Raw genomic sequence first — 24851 nt, forward strand, 5'->3', positions numbered from 1 at the left:
TCCTCAGAGGGATTGTTGGTGGGCCAGTTTCCCTCTGTTTCAGAAGTTCTAGGATGTCTGAGAAGGAGACATCCTCAGAGGGGATCTAGGGATCCCTCTGACTCATCAAAGTCAGTATCCAAGTGACAGACTCGGGGAGTCTACATGCTTCCTCTTACAAGTCCTCTTCCTAGGAGGATCTCCCGAAATATCAGGAGAATCCTCGGAAGAGGGGAAATTCCCAATGGGGAAACCTGAGGCGGAGGATCTCTGGGTCCTGTAGCAAGAGAAGTGGCAGAGATGTCAACAGGTACTATAGAGGGAGGAGCTACGGGAACAGACTGCTGACTGATACCAGTGGCCAGTACACTCATTACCTCGAATGCTCCCCTCCCAGGCAGGTCCGAGAGAACCCGCTCCGAAGAGCTAGGAACTCCGGGACCACCGAAGGGAAGTCTCCGAGGCAGATGTCGGAGCCGAGCTCACCAAGGCCGAGGCTCCAAGGGAAGAGCGGGCTCGGACAAGGGTCCGATGCCACTCACCCCCTCGGAGGAAACCATGGAAGCCCGACCACCGAATCCCTCTAAGGAAGAGGAGATAAGAGTAGAGGCTGAAGGAACAGAAGGGGGTATCCGTCCTCCAGCCGTAGCAGTAACCATGCCCGAAGACTCCAACTCCAAACTCTGGGGTAGAGTTGAAGGAGGAACTGTAACGGGGTGTGGACCAACAGTCGTCTGCTGAGACGGACTGTGTAACATTTGGGCCAGTACCTGTGACTTGAGTAATCTACTGACCACTCTCTCTAGGTCATGATCTGACAACCTGGATGACCTTGAAGATCGGCTCCGATGGCTCCGTTCCGATAGAAGAGGCGGCCGAGCCGAAAGTATCGGCTCCAAGGAAGGAGACCTCGACCTCTTCCTGGAATGAGCCATCGGAGCCGATACTACAGATCCTGTCGGCGCCGACTTCACGGAGCCGACAGACCGTCTCGATGTATCGGCTCCAGCCGGAGCCGATACAGCCACCAAAGTAACGGTGTCGGAGCCGATCGGAGCCGACACCGATGCCTGTGCCACATGGGTGTCGGAACCGATCGGAGCCGACATCGGTGGTCAAAACAGATTCGCACCGATAGCCATCGGCGCGAAGCTTTGTCGAACCAGAATCGGCTCCAGCCGGAGCCGATCTCGACTCAATACGAGTCGGAGCCGAGGCCGCAGGCTTAGAAACAGAAGCCTGGGCCTTGGCAGGTTTAGTTGATTTTGGTGGAGCCGACTTAGCCGGAGAGCCCTCCGGCTTAAGAAGGCCCCTAAGAATCAACTTATTACGTCTCTCCTGCAGGACTCTCTGGCTGAAGGAGTGACAAATAGCACAGGAGTCCTGCAGGTGAAGAGGGCCCAGACAATACAGGCAAGAAGTGTGACCGTCTGTCAGAGACATCTTCTGACAGCACGAGTCACACTTCTTAAAACCCGAGACCCTCTCCTTAGACATAGTGTTGAACACACACACACACAACACCAGTCTAAAATTAACTTACACAAATACCAAAAAGGTATTCTATAAAATCCAACACACACACACCCTAACGGGGGGGGGATGGAATAGGGAAAAAATTGACTAACAAAAAATTAAAGGAGACAGGAAAATTCTGTCAGAAAGGGTAGAATATAACTTAAACTATCAATAAAAGAGTTTTTTTTGACTAAAAAAGGGGCTTGAATCACAAAAGTGAACAACTTACCAGGAGCTGGTAAAAAGAAGACCTCCCAAGCGAAGCGGCAAACGAGATCTGGGTACTTACTGCCTTGCATCATGGGATATGGGGCTGCCTCGAGCTGGTAAAAGGAGTTCTCGAGCTAAAGCAAGTGCCGAGTCGGAGCCGAGGATCGGCTCCGAACCCATCAAGCAAGAATGAAGGCGAGATTGACAACTTAACATTGTCCACTTGCAAAAGGCTGCAGTACCTCTGCAAAAGCTCTAAACTGTGCCTAGACACCTACTCAAAAAGTTTTATCATGTTTAAAATAATTTCCCCAAAAGAAGCCTCTTCTGGAAGGAAGAAAGGAGAAATGGTGTCTTCATATGTTCATGGGAGATTACTATTTTTTGGGTAGTTCACAGAAGGAATTTATGAACAGATTGGGTCTGTGATCAACACCGGATAACCCTGTCCATGAGGGACATGGGTGCCACCCCAGGGGGGCAAATCTGTGGTCTCCCATCCAATTATCTAAGTTGCATTTGAATAGAGTCAGTGATAAGCTCTGTTTTATGTGAATAGGAAACATTTTTTCAGAGAAGCATCAGTCTCTGGCAGACAAAATGCACTGAAGCTTCAATGACTGGGAATGAAACTCAGGCAGTGGTGATGAGAAAGACTACTCTCGACCACTAGACCACCAGGGACTCTGACTTCATCATCTGAAGGGGCTTGATCAGGGGAGTGAATCACAGAAGAGTAGGCCAGAGAATAGTCAGAGGCATCTTCCTCTTCAGAGGAATAAAAACTAGTCATATTCTGAGGGGTAGGAGGGGGTGGGGAAAGCAGAAAAAAGGTAGTTTCCTGGCAATAATGGTCTTGAGCAGAATTTGTAAAAAGTCTATCCACTCTTCCTCACTAGATGGAAGAGGTGAAGGGACACGTTTACGTTTTTCTCACTTTTTTTGGTGTGACATCTGCTTGAACCAAGCAAGGAAGCTCAGATCCACTGACATACCTCAATTGCCTTTCCTGGAAATAATCTACCTGACTAACACTTGTGGGATGCCTTCTGGTCCCTCTGACATGGCAAGTCTTGCTTGCTCCTTCTCAGTGGAAGTGGCCTCTTCAGTTATATGACCCTATGGTGTTATTCTGGCCTCCTGTGGGGGTCAAGGTAGAGGGCATCAGAGGTAGTTTTGGATGTATCGTGGATTCTGTAACCTCAGCAGGTGTGCTAGAATCAAAATGGGCAGACTGTCAGGCTTAGGCCTTTTAATTTTTTTCTTGCAAGATGGAGGTATGTCCAGAGAGGCAGAATCTGCCATCTTGGAGTGGGTGAAATGTTTCAGATGCTGGGTCTCTAAAAAGGTGCAGAGCAAAGATAAACAGGATCACAAGGTCTTGGGAACAAAAGATTGGCAAATGGAGCAGGCCATAGTTGAATTCTGTGACAAGGCAGAAGAGAGACTGGGCATGGAAGTCTTTGTAGGGGAATTTGCCTATTGCACTCACAATTACCCCTCCTAGCTGACATCTTACTCAGATATGGCAAATCAATTTATACAAGTAAAGGAAGGTTCCAAAACAGGTCATTTCTGTTTTTTTTTTTTTTTTTTTTAATTAGCTATGGTAGCAGTGACCATGCAAAGATCAGTCTGATGGACATAAGACCTGTGTTCAGGGTGGAGGTAAAACAGTGAGAAGTTACACTCAAACATCCTCCTATATAACACTATGCTTGTGAAATGAGGTACCCCAGTCTGACATCAAAGGTAAAAATCCATCTGTTTTGAATACTGCAAAAGTGATTTAAGTTAGGAATCCCTGCTCAGCTTGCCACTTTCTTTGTTGTCTTTATCTCATAGTCCTTTTGCTCCTTGGTCTAAGCTTTGTAGCGGGCATGAACAGGGATTTTGAGTGCAATTCCTACTAAACCTTAGAGGCTGAACTTACAGAAAATCCTTGACAGTTTATAAGGAATCTGCCTTATCCTCCAGCTTCTTAAATGTAGCTTGATCCTTGGGACCAAACAGGAATTACTTCTCAAGGGAGTGTTGAGGATTTTTGATTTGTAAATGATCAGGAAGTGACTGCTCTCTTAAGCATGACTCCTGATAACAAAACCAGATGCAGCTGCCTTGCTTGATACTTTCAAAGCATCAAAGCCACAATGTAAAGAACATGTTGCAACATGAAGACAAGTATCAGAGTTGTAACAATGCTTTCTGAAGAGCTCAGTCATCTGTCCAGGGTCCAACCCTCTTTGCCATTTGGTAAGGGGTCCCTAGAGGCGTTACCTTAGTCTCCTTTAATTCCTAAGGAGACCACCTCAGGATTCACCACTGGGTTCTTGAAAGGGTACTTATGAGAGTACATGACCCTCTAAAAATGGTCAAGTTTTGGGCTGGGAGTCAGACTGCTGAGAAGTGTACTGGATGACATCTACAACCTCAAACTAGAGGAATAGCCACAGGTTTGTGCTCAGGAAGCCTAAGAAACTGTTGGACGACTCAGTCTGGGGATAATCTTGAGTTGTCCAACTGAAACACTCCATTTTGTAAATGGATCTCTCCAAAAGAAAAGTTCTCAGGTGGTGAAGCTGGGGCAAATTTATCTGACACAGAGTTCACATATGATTCTGAGGAAATCTGGTCCACCTAAGCCAGCCCATCTTCATCTGAGTTATAGGAATCTGAAGACTCCTGAGGAGAAAGATCACTTTTCTTTATGGCTGTAAATGTTCCTGGGAACAGAGAGCCTGCCAGGGGTTAGCTGCAGCACTCTCAAAATCCACAGATAACTTCACCACATCCTGCAAGTAGGCCTGAAGTGGTTGAGAAAGAAGGCCTATGCAGGGGCAAACTGGGGGGCAGCCTTTTTATGTTTTGTCTTGAGTCTGGTCTTGGCTGTGGTTCAGCTGTTGTTGGCTGAGGCTGGGCCAGGCAGCCATGACCTGGGTGTATTGTATACGGAGGATTACTCTCTGGTAAGGGGGATTCTGTCCTCCCCTTCTGTATGTCTGGGATGGGAGTTGGAAACTGAAGCCACTGAATCGACTCCAGGCCCATCTGACAACCTAAATCCTTGGCTAACATGGATGGCAAAGAAGCCAGTGGCATGGTGGACTTCAGATGGGTTTCATCAGAGGCCTCAGATGTGCACACTGTTGGTGGGGAACTGTGAACATCACTCTCTCTCTTCAATAATAAGCCTGGATAGACTACTTCACAAAGATAGGCTGTTGTCTGGCACCTAACCATCTTCAGACTTTTGCAAGGAAAACCCCACAGAGCGTGACTTGTGGATACCACAGCACTCATGGGCCACTGACGCTCACTCTCTCTTTCTCTAAAGTCTTTTTCCAGTGACTCTGCCCTACACTTTATGGCCCTAGAAAAAGTGTGCATAATGGGGTCAGCTTATGTTGTGCTCTGGGCCCAGGCAGAACAAACGCAGTGTGGAAGACCACAAGAGGGATTTTTCACACATTAATCAAACATTAGTCTTTCCCACTGACATTTAACAATACAGAAAAAAACAGTAAGAAAAAAGACTTTTTCCCAAACGGAGTACTGAAGATTTAATCATTCTTCCCGTGGCTTTGGACCCACCAATATACTCAGAAGGGTGAATTGGGCTCTGATGGTAAGAAAGAACTGAGAAAATGGCACTGATTGATGACATTTATATCCTGACTTTGAATGGGAGGGTGTCAGCTGGGCCAGGAGGAGGGAAACAGATCTCTAAGTGTTAGTCGTGGCAACCAAGGGATTCCACAGCAGGAAATCCAAAGTTGTTATTACCGCAACAGTGAAACATTATGAGCATTATGGGCTCTAGGCTCTCTCTCAGCCCAAGGTGGCTAAGCACTCCCATAGTCACATAACAAATGGACAAAATGGATGTTGGTAGTGGAGCCACAAGGTAAGCTACGGGAGTGTGGTGAAAAAATAATTACAGTGAGCAGGTTCACCAGAGTTAAATTTCAAAACTTTTTTCATTGAGGTAAATCTGCTGTGGCCTGAGACATCTACACAAATCACCATGTACTGTCCTACTTAGAAAACACAAAGATTCAGCAACACCGTGAAAAAGTGCACTAAAGAACCTTTAACGATGGGAAGAACTAGCCAGCCAGTGACTGACATCATGGACAATTGCCAAAAGTAATTAATACTGTTACATGTGGCTTCTCAGAATAAAGATTTTTTTTTAGTATTTTGCTACAGATGCTTCTTCAGACATAGCTCCTTAAAATTAGTCAGTTTGAAAACCACATCAGAATTTCATGCCATAACATTCTATGACAAAAGATGTCACTAAATTTTATAAACTGTAAAATACATGCAAATTAAAGAGAGATGTGAAGTTTACTTCAAAAAGGCTACTGTCCAGAACATGTCACTCTATGGCACAATAAGTTACAGTAAGGAAAATACCGGTCATGTCAAACAAACTTACCTGTCCCCTCATTACTGACATCTGTTTTTCAAAAGTAGCCTTGTCAAACCCCTTATCAGTCTAGTGAAGGGGAAATAAAAAAATAGGTACATTAATAAATACATTTAACATTGTACATTCATAAAAGTATTTAGCAACAACGATCAGAACACATTTTATTTTACATTTATAGTAATAAACTGATAAATTTGAAATGTACAATTTCCACAAAAAAGTGGATGTTATTTAGCAGTAATAAGAACCAGGGAAATGATCACTTGACTTGTATCAGTGAACCCTGACAAATATGAAATGGAGAATTTCCACAAAAAATGAGCAATACCATCATTCCTAAAGAAAAAAAACAACAGTTGTGTACACTTACCATAAACGTAGATGTTTGAGTGTATTCGCTGTTGCAGTCATCACATTTGGGTAACCTGCTTGCAGTAGCCCTCAGTCGGCCTGATTATCAGTCTTGGGTCCTGCGTCGGTTGCTGTCTCATCTTCCATGATGTCAGGCAGTCAAGGGTATAAAGCATGCAGCCGACGCCATTACATCAGTTTTTCATATATATATATATATATATATATATATATATATATATATATATATATATATATATATATATATATACATACATATAAAGTCAGGGGGCTGGAGGGAGGTTAACCAGGACTACAACAGTGAATACACTCGGAACATCTACATTTATGGTAACTGCACACAACTGTACTATGTTCTTCGTGTTTCACTCTTGCAGTCATCACAATTGGGTAGATTCCTAAAGCTATGGATGGGAGGAGGAATTCAGATAGCATTAGGACCAGCTATAAGGCCCTGCAAGACTGCAGTGGCAAAGCCAGCTCTGGATTTAGAGAAAATTGGTAAATGGTAATGCTTGGTGCAAGTATGTAGAGAACTCCAGGTAGCAGCTTCTAGGATGTCCCTGGTAGAGACACCTCTGGGAAAGGCTGTAGAGGAGATGCAGCCCTGGTTGAATGGGGTCTAATCCCCTTTGAGATAGGTTTTCCATGATGCTTACAGCAGAAATGAATGCAATGGCCTATCCATTTAGAAATGGTTTGCTTTTAAATAGCCGTCCTCCCTGCCCCTGCAGCAAATGCCACCAGCAGTTGTTCAGATTTCCTTTGAGGTTTAGTCCTGTCCAAGTAAAATCTAAGTTGTCTATGCACATCTAAGGAGTGCGGTATCCGTTCCCCTTTGTTCTGTGGATTAGAAAAGAAGGTTGGCAAATGAATGGACTGATTAAGAGCCACAATGGATACCACCTTGGGCATGAAGGAGGGACTGGTCCTGAGGGATACCCTGTCCGCATGAAAGATGATGAAAGGCTCCACTGCCATAAGGGCCTGTAATTCAGATACCCTTCTTGCTGATATAATTGCTAAAAGGAAGGCTGTTTTCCAAGAAAGGAATTTTAACTCTGCAAGAGAGAAGAGGGGTGGTTCTGTGTTGTAATGAGCTGAAAGGTTCAGGTGTGAATTTTGATGGGAGGAAAAAAAAGAGGCCCTTGTGAAGCATCTCAGTTAAGTACTGAAGAATCTGAAGTAAATTGGGCGCTGCTGTGCCCACCCATTGAGTTTGGTTCCAGGCACAGAATCTTTTTCATTTTTCAGCATAAGATTTTCTAGTACTAGGCCTCCTTGCCTCCAAAATGACATCCAACACTTGTTTACTGAGGGATGGTAACGGAGAGATTAGGTAATTAGCCAGGCTGCCAGGTTCAGGGCTTGAAGCTGAGGGTGCAAATCTGGCTCTCCTGCTGTGACAGCAGGGTAGGGGTCTGAGGCAGGTGCCATGGAGTCAGCAGTGACAAACTGCGCAAGAGGGGGTACCAATGTTGGCGTGGCCAGTCTGGTGCAATCAGTATCGTCTTTGGTCTGTCCTGTTTGATCTTTAGTACTTTGGAGAGAAGCAGAGGAGGAAAGGCATAAACTGACAGATTTTTCCAGCTGAAGGACAGAGCATCCACTTTCCAAGCTTGTTTGTGGGGAGTCCTTGTGCAGAATTTGTCCAAATGGTAGCTCTGGGGGGGGGGGGGAGGCAAACAGGTCTATATCTGGACTCCCCCATTTATCTATCAACATGTTAAAAGTCTTTGGTTCCAATTTCCACTCATGTGGGTCCATGAGATTTCTGCTTAGTTCGTCTGCCAGTGTATTTAGTTTTCCTGGCAGGAATTGAGCCTGTAGATGCACTTGGTAGCTCAAGGCTGTGTTCCACAGAGCCATGGCTAGTCTGCAGAGGGGGTAAGAATGGGTACCCCCTGCTTATGTACCACATAACAGTGGTGTTGTCTTTACCATTAATTGCCCTGAAAGAATGCGGTCCTTGAAGGCTGTCACAGCATTCTGTACAGCTAACATTTCTTTTTGATTGATATGCAGGTGCATTTGACATGGGTTCCATTTGTCCTGAATGCACTTCCCTGCCAGTTGAGCCCCTCATGCGTAGACTGATGCGTCTGTTGTTAGGGTTTGGGCGGCAGGGGGTAGAGTGAATGGTAGTCTCTTGTTTTGGTGGCAGGCCTCTTCCCACCAAAGGAACTCTAACCGTAGGCAAGGTATGATAGGAATCATTGCTTCTAGATCCTGAGAATGTTGACACCACAGGCTTTTTAGATACCATTGTAGTTTCCTCATATGCAGTCTTGCATATGGAATTAGTAGAACGCAGGAGGCCATGAACCACAAGGCTTGCAGTATTTGCCTTGCAGATAAGCAGGGTTTTTGTGGCCATTAGTTTGAAGTAAGTTGTCAAATGAATTTGTTTATTTGGCGTGAGGAAAGCCATCTGGGAAGTTGTGTTCAAGCTTGCTCCCAGGAATATAATTTGTTGACAGGGTACCAGATGCGATTTCTTTTCGTTTATGGTGTACACCAGACAAGTTAGAACCTTTTGCACAAATGCCAGATGATTCAAAAGTATGTCCTGGCTTTCTGCCTGAATTAGACAATCGTCCAGGTATGGGTATATTTGAATATTTTTTTGCCTGCAAAATGCAATGACTGGAGCTAGGCACTTTGTGAATACCCTGGGCACAGTAGATAAGCCAAAGGGCAGTGCAGAGAACTGATAGTGCATGTAGCCTGCTTTGAAGCATAGGTATCTTCTGCAAGATTCCCTGATTGGGATGTGCAGGTAGGCTTCCTTTAAATCCAGTGTTGCCAACCAGGCATCTTTGCCTAGCATAGGAAGTAACTGGTGAAGAGTTAGAATCTTGAATTTTGGAATCACCAAAAAGGTGTTCAAGACAGAAAGGTCCAGGATAGGACGCCATGAGTTGTCTTTTCTGGGTAACAGGAAAAGTCTTGAGTAGATACCTTGTCCCTTTTCCTCTTCTGGTACAGTTTGAATAGCCTTTATGCTTAAGAGAGAGAGTACTTGCTTTTGAGCCTCTGCCCACTGATTTGAGGGTAGATCTGGCCAACCGTTTGGGGTTGGTAATGTGTGGAAGTGAAATCTGTATCCTTGGGAAACTATTTAAAGCCCATTTGTCCTGGGTAATGAGTTCCCAGTTTTTTGCCTGCAGAGCAATCTTTCCCCCTAAAGGAGCAGTCAGTTGAGAAGTGCTTGGACGTTTTAAAGTTAAGTCACTGAGACAGTTTACCATAGGGGGGAGTCTTACTACTCCCTGAATTGGAAGTGGGAGCCCCCCCAATGCTTAGTCCTGTGCATACTCTGGGGCTGAAGCCTGGGTGTTCTGCTGGTTCTGGGTTTGGACTGAGAAGGCCTGGAAGAGGCAGGAAAAGACCAATTCTTAGAGGGCCAATGCCTACTAAATCTTGGAGGTTGTACTTGCAGGAAATCTTTAACAGTTTGCATAGACTTAGCTTTTTCTTCCATCTTTTTAAGAACAACTTCTGCTTTGTTGCCAAACAGGCGGTCCTGATTTAAGGGAGAATCCAGCAATTTAGCTTTAACATGATCTGGCAAAGATTGCTCCTTAAGCCATGCATGCCTTCTAAGTACAGACCCAGTGACAGCAGCCCTGCAAGATGCCTCTAGTGAATCAAAACCACATTGCAAAGTATGCTTTCCAACCTGTTCAGCAGAATGCATTAAATCCTGTAAATCCTTATTTTCAGCACAGTCAGCAATCAACATCATTTTCTATTTAAGCAATCCAATAATATGCTGCTGATACTTTAACATATGAAACTGGCAGTTTAAGGCCCTAATGGCCAAAGTTGCAGAAGTGTACACCTTCTTACCCCATCTATCCAGCGCCCTGGAGTCTCAATCAGAGGGGGGTAAGATTTTTGGCAGTAGTAGCCTTAATGCCCTTGGGTCCCTGTAAAATGATCTCCGGATCCGCAGTAGGACTTTTAAAAAAGAACTTGTGAGAGTCAGGAACCCTGTAATATCCATCAGGTTTTCTGCGAGCAGGAGGTAACGAGTCAGGGGCCAAGCTAGATTCCGAAAAGGCATCATTAACAATGTCTAGTACAGGAGGGATAGCTAAAGGCCTGTGTTGGGGCAGGAGTAGGAAATACCTAAGCCTCATTTTAGAATCAGAGTAATCCTGGCTTTCCCAGCGAAAGTGCTCCCTAAGAGTATGCAGGGTTTCACCAAAAGAGAAATCCTCTGGGGGGAGGGGGGAAAGCAGAGGGAATAGAGTCCTCTACATTAGAATCCTCATAGGTAGATAAGGGTAAATCCTGGTCATCAGAGGGAACAGAAATTTCAGAATCCTTGTCAGAAGTATCATAAGCAAATTCAGTCCCAGGTCTTTTAGAGGGGGAAGGTTGGCTTCCTCTGATTAAAATAATAAGGTCTTCAGCCATTCTTATCATTTGTTTTTTAGGCATAGAGGCCTGACCATGCGGCCTGGGCGTTGGTTTTCTAGGCATGGTTCGAGTTTTAGGCCTTGAAGAAGAAGATGGCATCTGTTTAATATGCAAGTCAGTAGGCCTGAATACACCCTCAGAAGCCGGTGCCTGCACAGCGGCTCCAAACCCATCCAAGGTAGAGACATCCACAGGTTCCACAGTTGAAGAATCTCGCGGCATACCGGACTCCGAATGTGTCTCAGTAAAGGCCTGCGAATCTGAAATAGCGGGTATCAGGGGCTGTGAAAGCACCTCACTGAGTACTGGCGAACTGGCGACTGGCTTAGAAGTGGTGTCATTGTCGGCTTTGGACCTAGGCGGCTAGTCTCTGTCTTTATCTTTGTGTTTTTTTGGAATGTCAGTAGTCGGATGGCTTACCGAAAGACATTATCTGGATAATTGAACAGAGTACCAAAATATTTAGAAGCATAAATATACTGACAACGAATAGTTTGTTGCTTAAATAAGGCACAAAACAGACAGCGAGGTACATCGTGGTCAGGGTCTAGGCAAGGAATACAGTATGAATGAAAATCTTTGTGAGGTATTTGCTTTCCACAAGAAATACAATTATTTACTTTTACTGACATCGGTTTACAGCAAGAAAAAGTTTCCCCAATGGGGTACTTAGCTTTAGTTGAAGACTTCGGTTCTGAAACTCGAAAATGAAAATTTCAGGAGTCGGCCGACTGGCACTTGCGAACTGCTTCTGCTTCGGGCACCGCACGGCAAGAAAGACTGATGTAATGGCGTCAGCTGCATGCTTCATACCCCTGACTACCTGACGTCACGGAAGATGAGACAGTAACCGACGCAGGACCCAAAACTTTGATAATCAGGCTGACCGAGGGCTACTGCAAGCAGATAACCCAAATGTGATGACTGCAACAGTGAAACACGAAGAACATCAGTAAAGTTACAGAAGCTCTTTCTTAATAAAATCAATTACTCCTATAAAACTCCAATGACATTCAATAATAAACTGATCCAATTAAATAACGAGGCACAAATAAAACAAAAAACAAACAGCTAGTTGATGGAGTTTCTATATGCATGCTGATTTGATAATTAGCTTTTATAACTAAATAGTTTTCAGAAAAGATGTAGTATTCTTTTTATTAACATTTGCTTTAATGAATACTGCTGCTCTCAACCAGTTCCAAAGAGTACTTCGGCTATCCTAAAATGTAAAAATTACCTGAAGTACAGTTAAAGACACCATTAATAAAATAAATAAATAAAATGTACTTACCATAACTATAGATCCGTGTTGTCATCTTCTGTCCTTCGCAGCCTGTGAGTTACCAGATCCAACACAGATCAGACACTGGCCTTTTGAAAATCTTCAGTCCAAGAGCTCCACACCATCTTTACCCACATCTACTTAGACTGAGTTTGCTCCAATGACAACTCCTTGGAATATAACAAATCATAATTAGGATGATGAGAAAGGAAGGAAGGAAAGGCAGTATAAAATGGAACCTTTTATACAGACTTTGACGCCAGACCACAAGGCCAATTGGGAGCACTTACTAAATGGTGACAGTTTGGAGGGGGTATGGAAGGAGGGATGGTCGAGATGGACAGAAGACAACCACATGGATCTATCCCTATATTAAATACTTAACTTCTTTATCCAATACTGTATTTTCTGCCTGGTCTCAACCTGTGGGACAGAGCCCTCAGTGAGTTCATTCTGCAATATGGTGGAACCAAAAGAAGCTCTAGACCTAGAATGAACATCCAGTTTGTAATGGGACTTAAAAGTATGGGTGTTGCACCAAGTAGTTGCAGCACAATCATCATCAATGGAAGCCTAGGAGAAAAATGCAACTCAAGTAGCTACTGCTCTTGTGGAATGACCTCTAGGTTTCACAGGTAAAGACATTCCTTTCAAAGAGTATGCAAAGGAAATGCAAACAGAGCTACCTGGACAGGGCCATTTTGGAAACAGGCTTACCAAGTCTTGCCTTAGAAAAGGATGCAAAAAATTGGTCAGATTTTCTGAAACCTTTGGTTATAACCAAATATAATCTGATTGCATTTATGTACATCCAAACAATGAAGTAAATATTCACCCTTGCTACTAAAACTTGGAAAGACAACAGCAAATGAATGGGCTAATTCAAATTAAACTCTGAAGTGATCTTAGACAAAAAGGAGGGATTGGTCCACAAGGTCATTCTATCTTATGAAACATCAAGCAAGAGGGAACAGACGCAATGCTTGAAGTTCACTCTTCTCGCTGATGTCACAGAAACCAAACAAAAGTTTTCCATGAAAACAGTTTTAAGGGTACTGTGGCTGAAGGTTCAATGCAAGATCGAGTAAGATCCCAAGGGGGCACTGGATCTAGAACACGCAGGTGTAAAAAAAAAGGTAACTCCTCAAGAAGCCCTTAGAAAGCTTAAGAGCTGCCACAGGGATATTATACATGTCAACATGAAAATAAGAAATGGTGGCCATTTGTATATTTGTGATAGAACAGCTAAAAACAGCCTGAAAAAGACCAGTCAAGTCATCCAGAATAGCATCTAATGGAGCCCTTAGAAGAAGCCCAAATTGAAAAAATGTTTCCATTTACTAGCATAAACCTTCCTGGTGGAAGGTTTCTAAGAGGATGATAGGATCTGAACAACTCTCTGAATGTTTGGAATTCCTGGCCATCATCAGAACTGGAGAAACCATGTGGTCAGCTTGAGGAAGTGAATGGTCAGAGGGGCAAACCAGGTAGGATGAGAAATCAGACCCATTACTAGGTCTAGTACCTAGGGAGGGTGAAGCAAATGAAACTAAAGGAAGAATCAAACTAGTCAGGGCCAGTAAGGGGCAATTAGGATGACATTTGCTCTTCAATGGGATGCCTTCTAAAGAAACATGATTATCAAATACATTGGGGATGGGTGTACATAAGACCCATGTGCAACCATGAAGAACAGCATCCCTGGGTGACTGTCCTTCTGGAGGGATCATGGCATAAATGATGCTTCACTTCATGTTGGATGGGGAAGTGAAAAAGTTGCAGCAGGGAGAACCCTGGTGGCTAAAATATGAGCTGCTACATCCGAGATAGGAAGCCTCCTGCTGGATGCCAATTTCAGGTATAATCGGCTGTAACTGCAAGCACAGAACTTATCTGTACTCCCTGTAGTTATTCTCATCTTCCAAAGAAAAAACTGAGTAGATGCAGAAACTCAGTATGTCTGATCACAATTCACTCTTTAGATTTACTTGCCGAAGCACAGGTCATGTCTTTCATATGGAATCGTTCACTGCCTCTCCATCTGTAGTTCCTTCATAGCTAGAAACAGCAAACATAATTCCTACAAAAAATAATAAACATCCAAGATCCGAATGGAATAAACTTCACAAGAGTCTTCAAAAAACACATAAAATGCACAAATAAATCTGTGCATTTTGTGTGTTTTTTGAAGACTCTTGTGAAGTTTATTCCATTCGGATCTTGGCTGTTTATTATTCGTAAGATTTTTGGTGGGTGTTATAATTCCTACAAAAACTGCTTTTTTTGTTGCTTTTTACTTACAAAATAAGACATACATTTCCCTCAAACAGGCTGTGTTCTTATGTCCTGTTTTCCTGGCTCACCACTGCACACAGACCATCTAGCTTTCACTACTGCTCATGCATTTCAAATAAAACAGTTTGTGGTGAGACCTTCATCCAGGCAGCCAAGAGAGCCCTTCGCCTGGCAGCTGACAAGAGGCCATGCTATGTCTTCCCTTAGAGTGCTCATACTCCAGGACTGTTACCACATGGAAGAGACTGTGCAAAGCTAAAGCACATATCCTGAAGCTCATACAGCTACATGCCATACATCTATCTCACCAGCAGGTACAATTACTGTAGTCAGCTTCCTAAACCTCTAAGCTTGACTTTTCAAATACTATGAAGATCCAGTGAGATCTGGATTTATGGTCAGCATATACAGGTAAAATTAGCAGTGTCAGTGGTGCAACAGCTAGCACACTAATCTTTGGTGCCAGAAGACCAAAAGGCTATGGGTTTGATTCCCATTCCAGGTGAATGGATTGCTGACACTTTAGTGCAGTATTAGGGACAGCCACACTCCTGAGAATGTTGCCTTTTGGATGACAAGTTAAACCAAGACCCCATCTACTTGAGTTAATGGTAGCTCAGGTGGTTATAAAAAATCTCATGGCAACTATCAAAAAGAGTAGGGGTCCTTTAATGCAACATAAAAAAAATTTATATATTTATAAAATTTACATATTTACAGGCACATATATATATATATATATATATATATATATATATATATATATATAAATAAATTGTTCTTGTATCCTCATTTTTATTCTTCCTTAATTGTCCCCACTTCTCTTTCCTCAACCATAATCTAATTTTTCGCAATATATCCGACAAAATCCATTTCCCGTGGAACAAAATTAATTCAATCTTTCATTCTAAATAACACACATTACTTAAAATAAATTGCCTACCATTCAAACATATTCTTTCATCTTGTGCCTATTATCTATATATGATCATACTCATATCAATATTGTTTATATCATTAATATTCTCAAAAAAATTTATTCTCAACTTTTTCCAGAGTTTCACCTCTCTGACATTTTAAAATAAAAAAAAAAACTATGCTCTTTTCTGTTGTTGCTTCCTCCCCTGAAAATAAACACACTCTTTCAAGATTCTTTTAACATGGCATATTCTCCTTTACTGAAAATTCTTTACCAGTCTCCATAAAAAAATCCTGACACTATTACCTTGCTACATCACCTTTTCCTTAAAAGTTTCAATCACTTCTCGTGGTAAACCTTCCCATGGATTTACATAATACTGGTTTCATCATATTATACCACATATCCTTCTTTCTCTACATCAGTTTTGATTTTCCAGGTTAGCTTTTTTTCTTGTTAGCTTTTAACTTCATTATCATTCTTTTTTTTCTCTTATCTCAGAACTTTTTGCACTTGTATTTAAACATTCTTGCTATTAATTTCTCATTCTCTACCTTTACCTACTTTAATAATTTAGACTTGTTAAAAGAAGCAAAATAAACTGGATTGAGTAACCCAAACCCTCCCTGATCTTCACTCATATACAACATACCTCTTTTTCCTGGTTTAATCTTGAACCCCATACGAAAGAAAACCCCAACTGTATAACTTCCTTTTCATATTTCCCTGGGATCATATAAACATTTGCCATATATGCTGTTTTCCCCATTAATACAGAATTCACCACATAAGCTTTTTTTTTTCCTGAATGCTAATCTTAAGTCCTCCACAGAAGACATATTTCTTTAATTTATTTTATCAACCCCTCCCATTGCATCATAACTACATAATATTCCCACATTTTATTCCCGGCAAAGATGCTTTCTTCATAGAGAACCCCTTCCCCCACAATTTTCACCACATCATCAAAAACACTTACTTTTATCTTTATTCAGTCATTCCCATTTCCTTTAAACATCTACTCAGACAAAACAAAATTTCCTTCATCCATATTTTGTTCTTAACTACCACTGCATCATGTCAAAACTACTGGAATCACCACCTCCTTTTGCATCACATATCTAGCACTTTTCATTTTAGAAGCTACTTCACTCACTATCACATTCATTACCAATGCACAAAATATTCCACTCATGGGACATCCTTGTCTTATACCACATACAATGCATATTTCTTTACTCAGCCACCCCATTCAGTAACACACTCACTATATTCTGATTGGCTGACATACACACTCATTACCTATTCCATACTTCTCCATAATATCTCACAAAGCATCATTTCCTACTATATGAAACGCCTTGCTAATACCACCTAACATGAGTTTCACATCCTCCCTTTTACTTATATCATCCACAATTTCTCTCAAAGCCAATTACAATTCTTGACACCCCTTCCCTTTTATACCTTCTTCTATAATATCCCTCAGCTTTCCTTCAAATCTTCTTTGTATTACTCTCATAAAAAAGTTTATAATCTGTGTTATTTAATGTGAGGGATCTCCAATTTTTATTTCATTCTTATCTTTCTTCCATATAAAGTTTAATATCCCACTACATAACCCTTCATAAACAAAACCTTCTTTCAGTCCATTTACAAAATACTTTCTTTACCAGTTCATTACATTCTTATACATTCCATACCCTATACCATCTGGGCATGATGAGTCAACATTTACTTTCCTAAGTACTTCATCCAATTCACTAATAGTAATTTATTTTTCAAATTCTTCCTTAACTTGTTTTGGATTTTTTTTTCTACTTTCCATCCTCTCTTTTTTTTTATTAATCACATTTTCCACATGCTGTATTATAATACTCAAGTTGCTTGTGTTCTTTTTACCTCCCCTTTTACATTTTTTTAATTTCCCTCATTATATTAATATCCTCCTTTACTATTTTACTCAAATATGCAGGTACTTACTCCTTTCTCCCTTGTAAACATCTGTCTAAAGTGCATTACCTTATTTTTCTTGATTTTTTTTATCAATTTCTTTTTCCATATCATAGTCTCTTGTGTTATTCTCTAAAATCTCTAACACATTTCTATACATGTTCCCATGCATCACTTTCCTTTCTTACCTCATCCTGCCATTAGAAAAAAAACTTTATACTTCTTTTTAAATTCAATCCACCATTCACACCAACTTTTATGGAAGCCTTTCATGGTTTTATGACCCCTTCATAACTGCAATACTTCCCACTTTCCAGTTGCATCCCATGATTTCTCATCTACTATCTTTATTCCCTTGTCTATTTTAAATTTACTCTTTCTTCCATCACCTCCATCCATATTGATAAATGTTGTGAAAAAACTGTCAACTGTATCACCAACTGCCAACTCCCAGCTTTCTGATAATAAAAAATCAATTTCATGTCCAACTGCCCTTTCTACAAGTCCATTGACTTTTGTTCTTCGCAGCTTGCCACATTTCATCACTTCTTGTATTTAACATCTTTCCCTTTGTTTTTACACCCCCCCCTCCCAAGTCAAAAAGTCCTCTGCAAATACAATTTTCATGGTAACCACCACATAGTCCAATATTTGATATAACAGATTATTTCCTTACTAGTTATATATGCATATAATGTTATAATTCTATAAACATGTCTCCATCTCGCATTCACAACAGTTAACCTACCCATCCTTGCCAACGTTACGTCTAGTATTTTCACTAGTTTTGTTACACAACGCAGCCACTCCAGAACAACGTCCATTTCCTATGTTTCACATACCTCCCCCACCACACACACACACACACACACTTTTTCTGTTTAAAGTCTTTCTTCATGTGTCAGGAATCTTACATCCTCTAACAGAATAACATCCACATCACATTTACTACACCATCCTGTAGCATCATTCTTACAGTGTTAATATTGTTCAAATTTACTGAAAGTACTATACAACTGTTACTTTTCCTTCTTTTACGTTTAGAGGAAATACATTTAAGTTTTTGTTTTCTTATTATTACTCTTTCTACAATTAAATATTTTTCTGGGTTTATGCACAATAATCCCTGATCCTCAGAATCAGATTTTTCACTGGCTAAAAATTATTAGTAACGATCCCTTCTCCTGACCTCTCCCAGCATGCACTCTCTCTTGGCTTCCGCTGCCCCCTTAGATTAGTTCCCTGTGCCTCTGTCCAGCAGATCCACTGAAGTGATCCCCGGGGTAAACTTTGTTTGCCATCCACTCATCAAGGTTTCTCTTGAAGAGTGTTAGTGAGGAGCTCTACCAAATATAGACTGGAATCTTGTTCCAGAGCATGGGAAGTCTCTGGGACAGGAATCTATCCCTCCAGCACGTCCTATTTATTGTTGTGGTGAGGTTTAGATCTCAAGAGCATGTGGCTCGAGGGGATATTGTTTTCTTTAGGTGGTGCATGTCCATCAACAGTGGGTTGCACATGACCTTGTACGTCAGGCAGAGATCACCGTGGTATGCAACAGAGTACAGCTGGAGTTTCTTAAGTCGAGCTACATAGGGCATCTGTTTGAGGCCAGTGATCCTCTTGGTGAGGTACTTATGTGGTCTTTCCAACTGTTGCAGGTGTCTTGTAAGGTACATCCCAAATGGGGCACTGTACTCTATGATGGATCTGATGAGTGATGCATAGAGGGGCACAATGACCTCTTTTGATCTGGATGCAAACCCTTTTGTGATTAGGTGGGCCACACAGAAGGATTTTCTAACCACTTTGGCAATGTGATTATCAAAGGAGAGATTATCATCTACTTGGGTCCCCAGATCCCTTATTATGTCTTCCGTATTTAGGGGGTTACCACCTATGTGGTAGTTTGTGGGTACTTTGTTTTTTCCAAAGGGGATGACTATGCACTTTTTGGCATTTAGCTTGAGGCCATGGTTTTGACACCAGGTATCTGTCTTAGTGAGACCCATTTAGAGGATGTCCATGTCAGCCGGAGAGTCAATTATAGCCCCTAGTTTGCAGTCATCTGCGAACTTGGTCAGCCATAGTCCTCCTGTGCTTGCCTGTACCTCTGAGAAGTATATGCCAAACAGGAGGGGTCCTAGGACTGAGCCCTGGGGAACGCCACTTATAACCGGTTTAGAGTCAGACCTAGCATTATTTACTGTTTGCTCTTGACACTCCATCCAAATGTGCCCCACCCCCCTTTTCAAAACCTGTATTCAGGCGCACACTTTCTTCTAGTAAGTTCTTTCTTCCCACAATAGTTACATTATACATTGTCACAATCTATTAAATTAGAAAAATCCCCACAAAAGAAATATGATTTAGCTGGCCAGCATATATTAATGTTGCTCTACGACCAGCCACAAAAATACTTGGCTAGTATTCCACAATGTTGTTTTCACATTTCAAAACAATTCCAACCTCCCCTTCCATTCCATAAGTTTCTCATCTCTGACACAATATTGCAAACAGTTTCACACATGCATTTTTAAACACTCATCTTTCAGTTTATCAGTTCTAAACTGCAAAGTACCATTTTTTTTTTACAAAGTTACTACCAGAAAAATAATTGCTCTACGGGATAAATTTCCTTTTTGGTACACAGTTCCAGAAAGTTATCACCAGTCCATCAGTTTCAAATGTTGTCATAAAAACTCTGCCCCAATATGTACAAAAGACCAAATTTCTTGAGTTTTAAAACCTAAAACAGTTACCAAATTGTCCCATACATCAAATATGCCTATTACAGTGTTAGTTTTGCTCTTATTCTCACAACTGGTCCTCTCTTCTTTTAAAAGAAAAAAAGTTTTACTTAAGGTTTGTTGCTGCACTGCTTTTCTCTGCTGTTACTGCTGCATATGTTTTAGTTACTCCATAATCTGCTACCATAAAACCAGCCCCCCCCTCTCAGTTTGTTGCTCCTTTCCACTTTTACTTACGGTCATTGATTGATTAATGTTTACTGTTGAATTCTCTGCTGCGACTTCACCTGGTTCCTTTTCCACATCCTCTGCACTTCTAAAAAAGTCACCTGCCATTTCACCACATGAAACAGCAGTACTGTCACCTGGGTCATACTGCTTGAATATTTTTTAACAGATCTGGAAACCCTCCTGATGCCAGTTTTGTTATCCGCACCTATTCCACAGACTCTGCTCTTTCTCCAAGGAGACAGCTAAACACACATCCACCACACAAGAATCTTTTACATTCTGAATCTCCACATTGAACAAATTTTTCTCCAAATTCTCAGTTTCCATCTCAAAACTCTCCACAGCTTTTCTCCCCTACTCCATGCTGCTGCTGTTTTCAGTAGGCCTCTCCCTTGCTACTCTAGGAGCTCTCCAGCGCCATCTAGCACCTATAGAGAGAAGTTCCCTGATGCCCTGACCAAATTTCTCCTAGTTGTACAACCACCACCTTAGGTCTCCCCTGAAAAAGAGGCTGCTAACCAAGTGAGATTAACCCAGTCAACAAAGGATAAATATTGTTTCCCCCCCCCCCCCAAGTTTAACAAGTGCTGACTGTTGTACTTTGGGGTAAAAACTCTGTATATTACTGGCATACTGGATGATCAGACTTCCACCTACCATGTCAGAAAATGACTCGGGTGTTTGAAGTTTAGCAGATCCAATTAAGGCTATGTACACAGTCAATAAGCTGCTTCTTGTAGTCCAAGTTTTGGGTCCCTCCACCTCTATATCGGACTACTGTGAGACTCGGAGCTAATCACTTAACCTGGTGCTTACGGGTCATCCTTGAAAATAAATACCTGCATTTACTGGGCTTATCTAGTTAGCAAACATGCTGTGGTTTTGGTATACAAAGTTTCTCCACATTGGTGGGTTTGGTTTTTAAACATGCAATAAATATCTGGCACTGGTGGGTTTGGTTTTTAAACATGCAATATTTGGCACAGACACACATTTTTTTGTCAACATCGTATTGTCAATGCTGCAGGAGTGCACAGATGAAGTGTTGACAATCTGTTGAGAATCATTAGTCATACAGTCAGGAGGAACCGGTTTCAATTATTAATCAGTCAATGCTTAGCCTAAGTTCTGCACTCCACCAGGTCAAAAAGTGTGCCTTGACTAAAGAATAACTCAGACTCAACTAACAGAAGGAAGAGGATACTATGCCTAAATTAAGAATTATTTTCATTTTGCACTAGATGTCAGTTTACTTGAATATGTTCTACTGATAAGAATTTCAACATTTACTTCATAAGACCTGGAGAAATGTCAGGACAGTTTTGGGAAGCAAACATTGAGATGCAAGCAGGCTCTCCTGGGAATCATGTGCCATATGATGAGCTATGGCCTTTCTGCTCAGATTTTTTTTTAAGTAACTGGGAAATGGGGGAAATATATTCAGAAATATTCTCTAATCCACATAGAATGTGCCTACTAACCAATACCCTCTGCTCTGCTGAGGGAACTGAAGAAAAGCAATCCCAAAACATGATACTGCCACCACCATCCTTCACTGTGGGGATGGTGTTCTTTTGGTGATGTGAAGTGTTGTTTTTGCACCAAACGTACCTTGTGGAACTGTGGCCAGAAAGTTCAACCTTGGTCTCATCAGACCATAACACAGTTTCCCCACATGCTTTTGGGAGACTTGATGCATCGCTTTGTAAATTTTAGCTGGGCCTGGATGTTTTTCTGTGCAATAAAAGGCTTCTGTCTTGCAAACCTACCCCACAGTCCAAACATATGGAGAATACGGGAGATTGTTGTCACATGTAGTATACAACCAGTACTTGCCAGAAATTCCTGCAGCTCCTTCAGTGTTGCTGTAGATCTCTTGGCAGCCTCCCTAATCAGTGTTCGTCTCGTCTTTTCATCAGTTTTGAAGGGACTTCCAGTTCTTTGCAACGTCACTGTTCTACCATATTTTCTCCACTTTTTGATGAATGTCTTCACTGTGTTCCATAGTATATCCAATGCTGTGGAAAGTTTTTTGTACTCTCCTCCTGACTGACACCTTTCAACAATGAGATCCCTTTGATGCTTTGTAAGCTCTCTGCAAACCATGGCTTTTGCTGTAGCAGGCAACTAAGTAAATGTCAAGAAAATCCTACTAGGACAGCTAAACTTTATTTAGGGTTAATCAGAGTCTCTTTAATGGATGGCAGGTATGTACCCAAGAAGAGTGAATGCTGTAATTAAATCAAAAGGTGCTTCAACAAAGTATTAGTTTAACTATGTGCACACTTATACAACCAGCTTATTGTACGTTTTTTATTTTTTATACTGTTTTCCCCTAACAGATTTGTTTTTCAATTAGATTGTACAGGTTATAAGTCACATTAAAGGTGGGAAAAGTTTTGAAATGATTTATTGTGGTCTCATTTTTTATATCACAAAAACCTGGCATTTTAACAGGGGTGTGTACACTTTTTATATCCACTATTTGTAAACAGAAAGATAGCACTGAAGCACACCCAGGATAACTCTAATGAATATAATAGTCTCCCCGGGGTGCAATCAGGAGTGACTTATTCCTGAAGGCTATAACAAATGCATAGCCTAATTTAGAGCTGCAGATAAGGAGCCCTAAAGCGGCACAATAAATCAATCATCAATACAGAAGAATTTGGGAAATTCTTCTACTGAAACATTTCTGCTACACCACAGCAAGCATTTTGGTGAAGACAGGAGACAAAAGGAAAGGCCAAAAGGAAGCACTCAGATACTGCTGAGTTAAGACAAAATGCCACAACATTCTACAGAGATATTTCATTCGATGATGTGGCAAAAGGTGTCAATCATGTCACCCATAAATCCTCAGGTAGTAGTGGCATCAAAAACTGGGGAACAGCAATGTGGACCCTCACAAAGGGATGTGAACAATTAAAAGACTACAAAGCCCAAGACTGTCAAACCACTCCCCCACGTAACTTCAGGACATAATACAGCATAATTGACAGTAAAACACTTCCTTGCTTTACCGCAGACAGTAACAATGCATCACCCTCCTGAAGAGGGCATTAAGACCGTGTCAAGAGCTCTTATGAAACAGCCTGTTTTGCTAAATGAGTTGTTATATGTGGACAAAGCTCCAAAACATGCATTTTTTGGCAATGTTGAGGAAGAACACTTTCTGGCTGGGGCAAGCAACCATAACAAATGATTCTCCTACTTAAAAAATCTTGCTTGTGGCCAGAACTTTCATAGAGCAGCATGGGATACTGGTTTTCCTGAGGATTTCACACACTCCAAAGGGAAGAAGCATAATCACTGGCAGGACATTCTCTCTTTACTGAAAGGTCTTTATCCTTTTGATTGTAGTCAGCTCATCAAAAGAAAAAAATGGCAGTTGGAAGATTATACATATCCCTCAATACTAATGTCTTTCCCCTCTTGTGCAGATCTTCAATAGTAGTCTATAAAGCTACCCCAACCAGGACTCCACTCCCCACTCGACCAAAATAAAACGGCATCCATGATGGTACGATGAAGCCCTTCTTAAAGGCTGTGAACCATAAAGGCAATTTGTGTAAACAAGTATATGCAGATTAAGCTCTTACCACAGCAATAAGCACCATCAAAGGTACAGTAAGCAATGTGAAATGCAACAGTCACACAGCTTCCTCGGAGTCAAGCAGCTAAAATGGCTTTCCCAAAACCTGGTCCGCTACAGAAGACAGAAATGTGACAGATGACTGAGATAACTGATTGTATCTTGGTCCAAAGTATTTGCTAGAATGAATACCTATTTCAAACCTGTCCAAGGCTTTGAAATATGTCCCAATGGCAGAGTGGCTAGATGTTAATGTTTGGGAGGTGCTATGGTGAAGCAAGGAAATGACAAAGAAATCAGATTTGGAATACTGAGAAGAAAAGTGGAACATTTAAGTGGGGCCATAAATGCTGTCAACTGCTGTGTGGCTGGAAAACCCAGTGTCTACATGCTTTCCAGCTACAGAACAGCATCCTTCAGAGTACTGTTCTCAACCTCTTTGCTCAAGATTTAATAACAAAAACAAAAATAATGGGAAACAAAGGCCCAATATCAGGGACAATTTTTAAATATGTTAATCCACTTAAAAAGCTAGTGAAACTTTTTTTGCATCAACGTGTATTTTCTGAACAGGTATGGAATGTAAGTTTAGTTTAGTATGTAATGCTGTAATGCTCAAAGAACTTTTACAAAGGAGAGAGCAAAAACATGAGGAAAAATCAGAGATTATCTGCAGGACAGTTGAGAGGTATGCTTTTGGATCAGTTTCAATGGAGGAATGATCCAAATCTCTATCTTCGTCAAAATATAATGATTCAAATCTCCACCTTCTTCAAAAAGTAATGGAGTAAATCTATTCTGGAGGAAACAGTACTGCAGGACATGTTAGTCCACTATGGAAGTCATAAAATGTAAGGTCTTGCCAAAGGATGGGCTGTCTG

At 41.5% G+C, this 24851-nt stretch overlaps 1 protein-coding gene across 2 annotated transcripts in view; it reads right to left on the minus strand.

The window, feature by feature from the left end:
• Positions 1–24851, minus strand: part of PI4K2B (phosphatidylinositol 4-kinase type 2 beta) — a gene marked incomplete in the record, with an annotated part of 1132580 nt that overhangs the window by 101840 nt on the left and 1005889 nt on the right. For both annotated transcript variants that reach the window (XM_044062169.1, XM_044062167.1), the window contains 1 exon segment: positions 6149–6208. In XM_044062169.1, coding sequence (XP_043918104.1) covers positions 6149–6208 — 60 coding nt within the window.

This window comes from Protopterus annectens, chromosome 2.part1 (assembly GCF_019279795.1).
Source record: "Protopterus annectens isolate FY-2018-M chromosome 2.part1, PAN1.0, whole genome shotgun sequence".
NCBI lineage: Eukaryota > Metazoa > Chordata > Ceratodontiformes > Protopteridae > Protopterus > Protopterus annectens.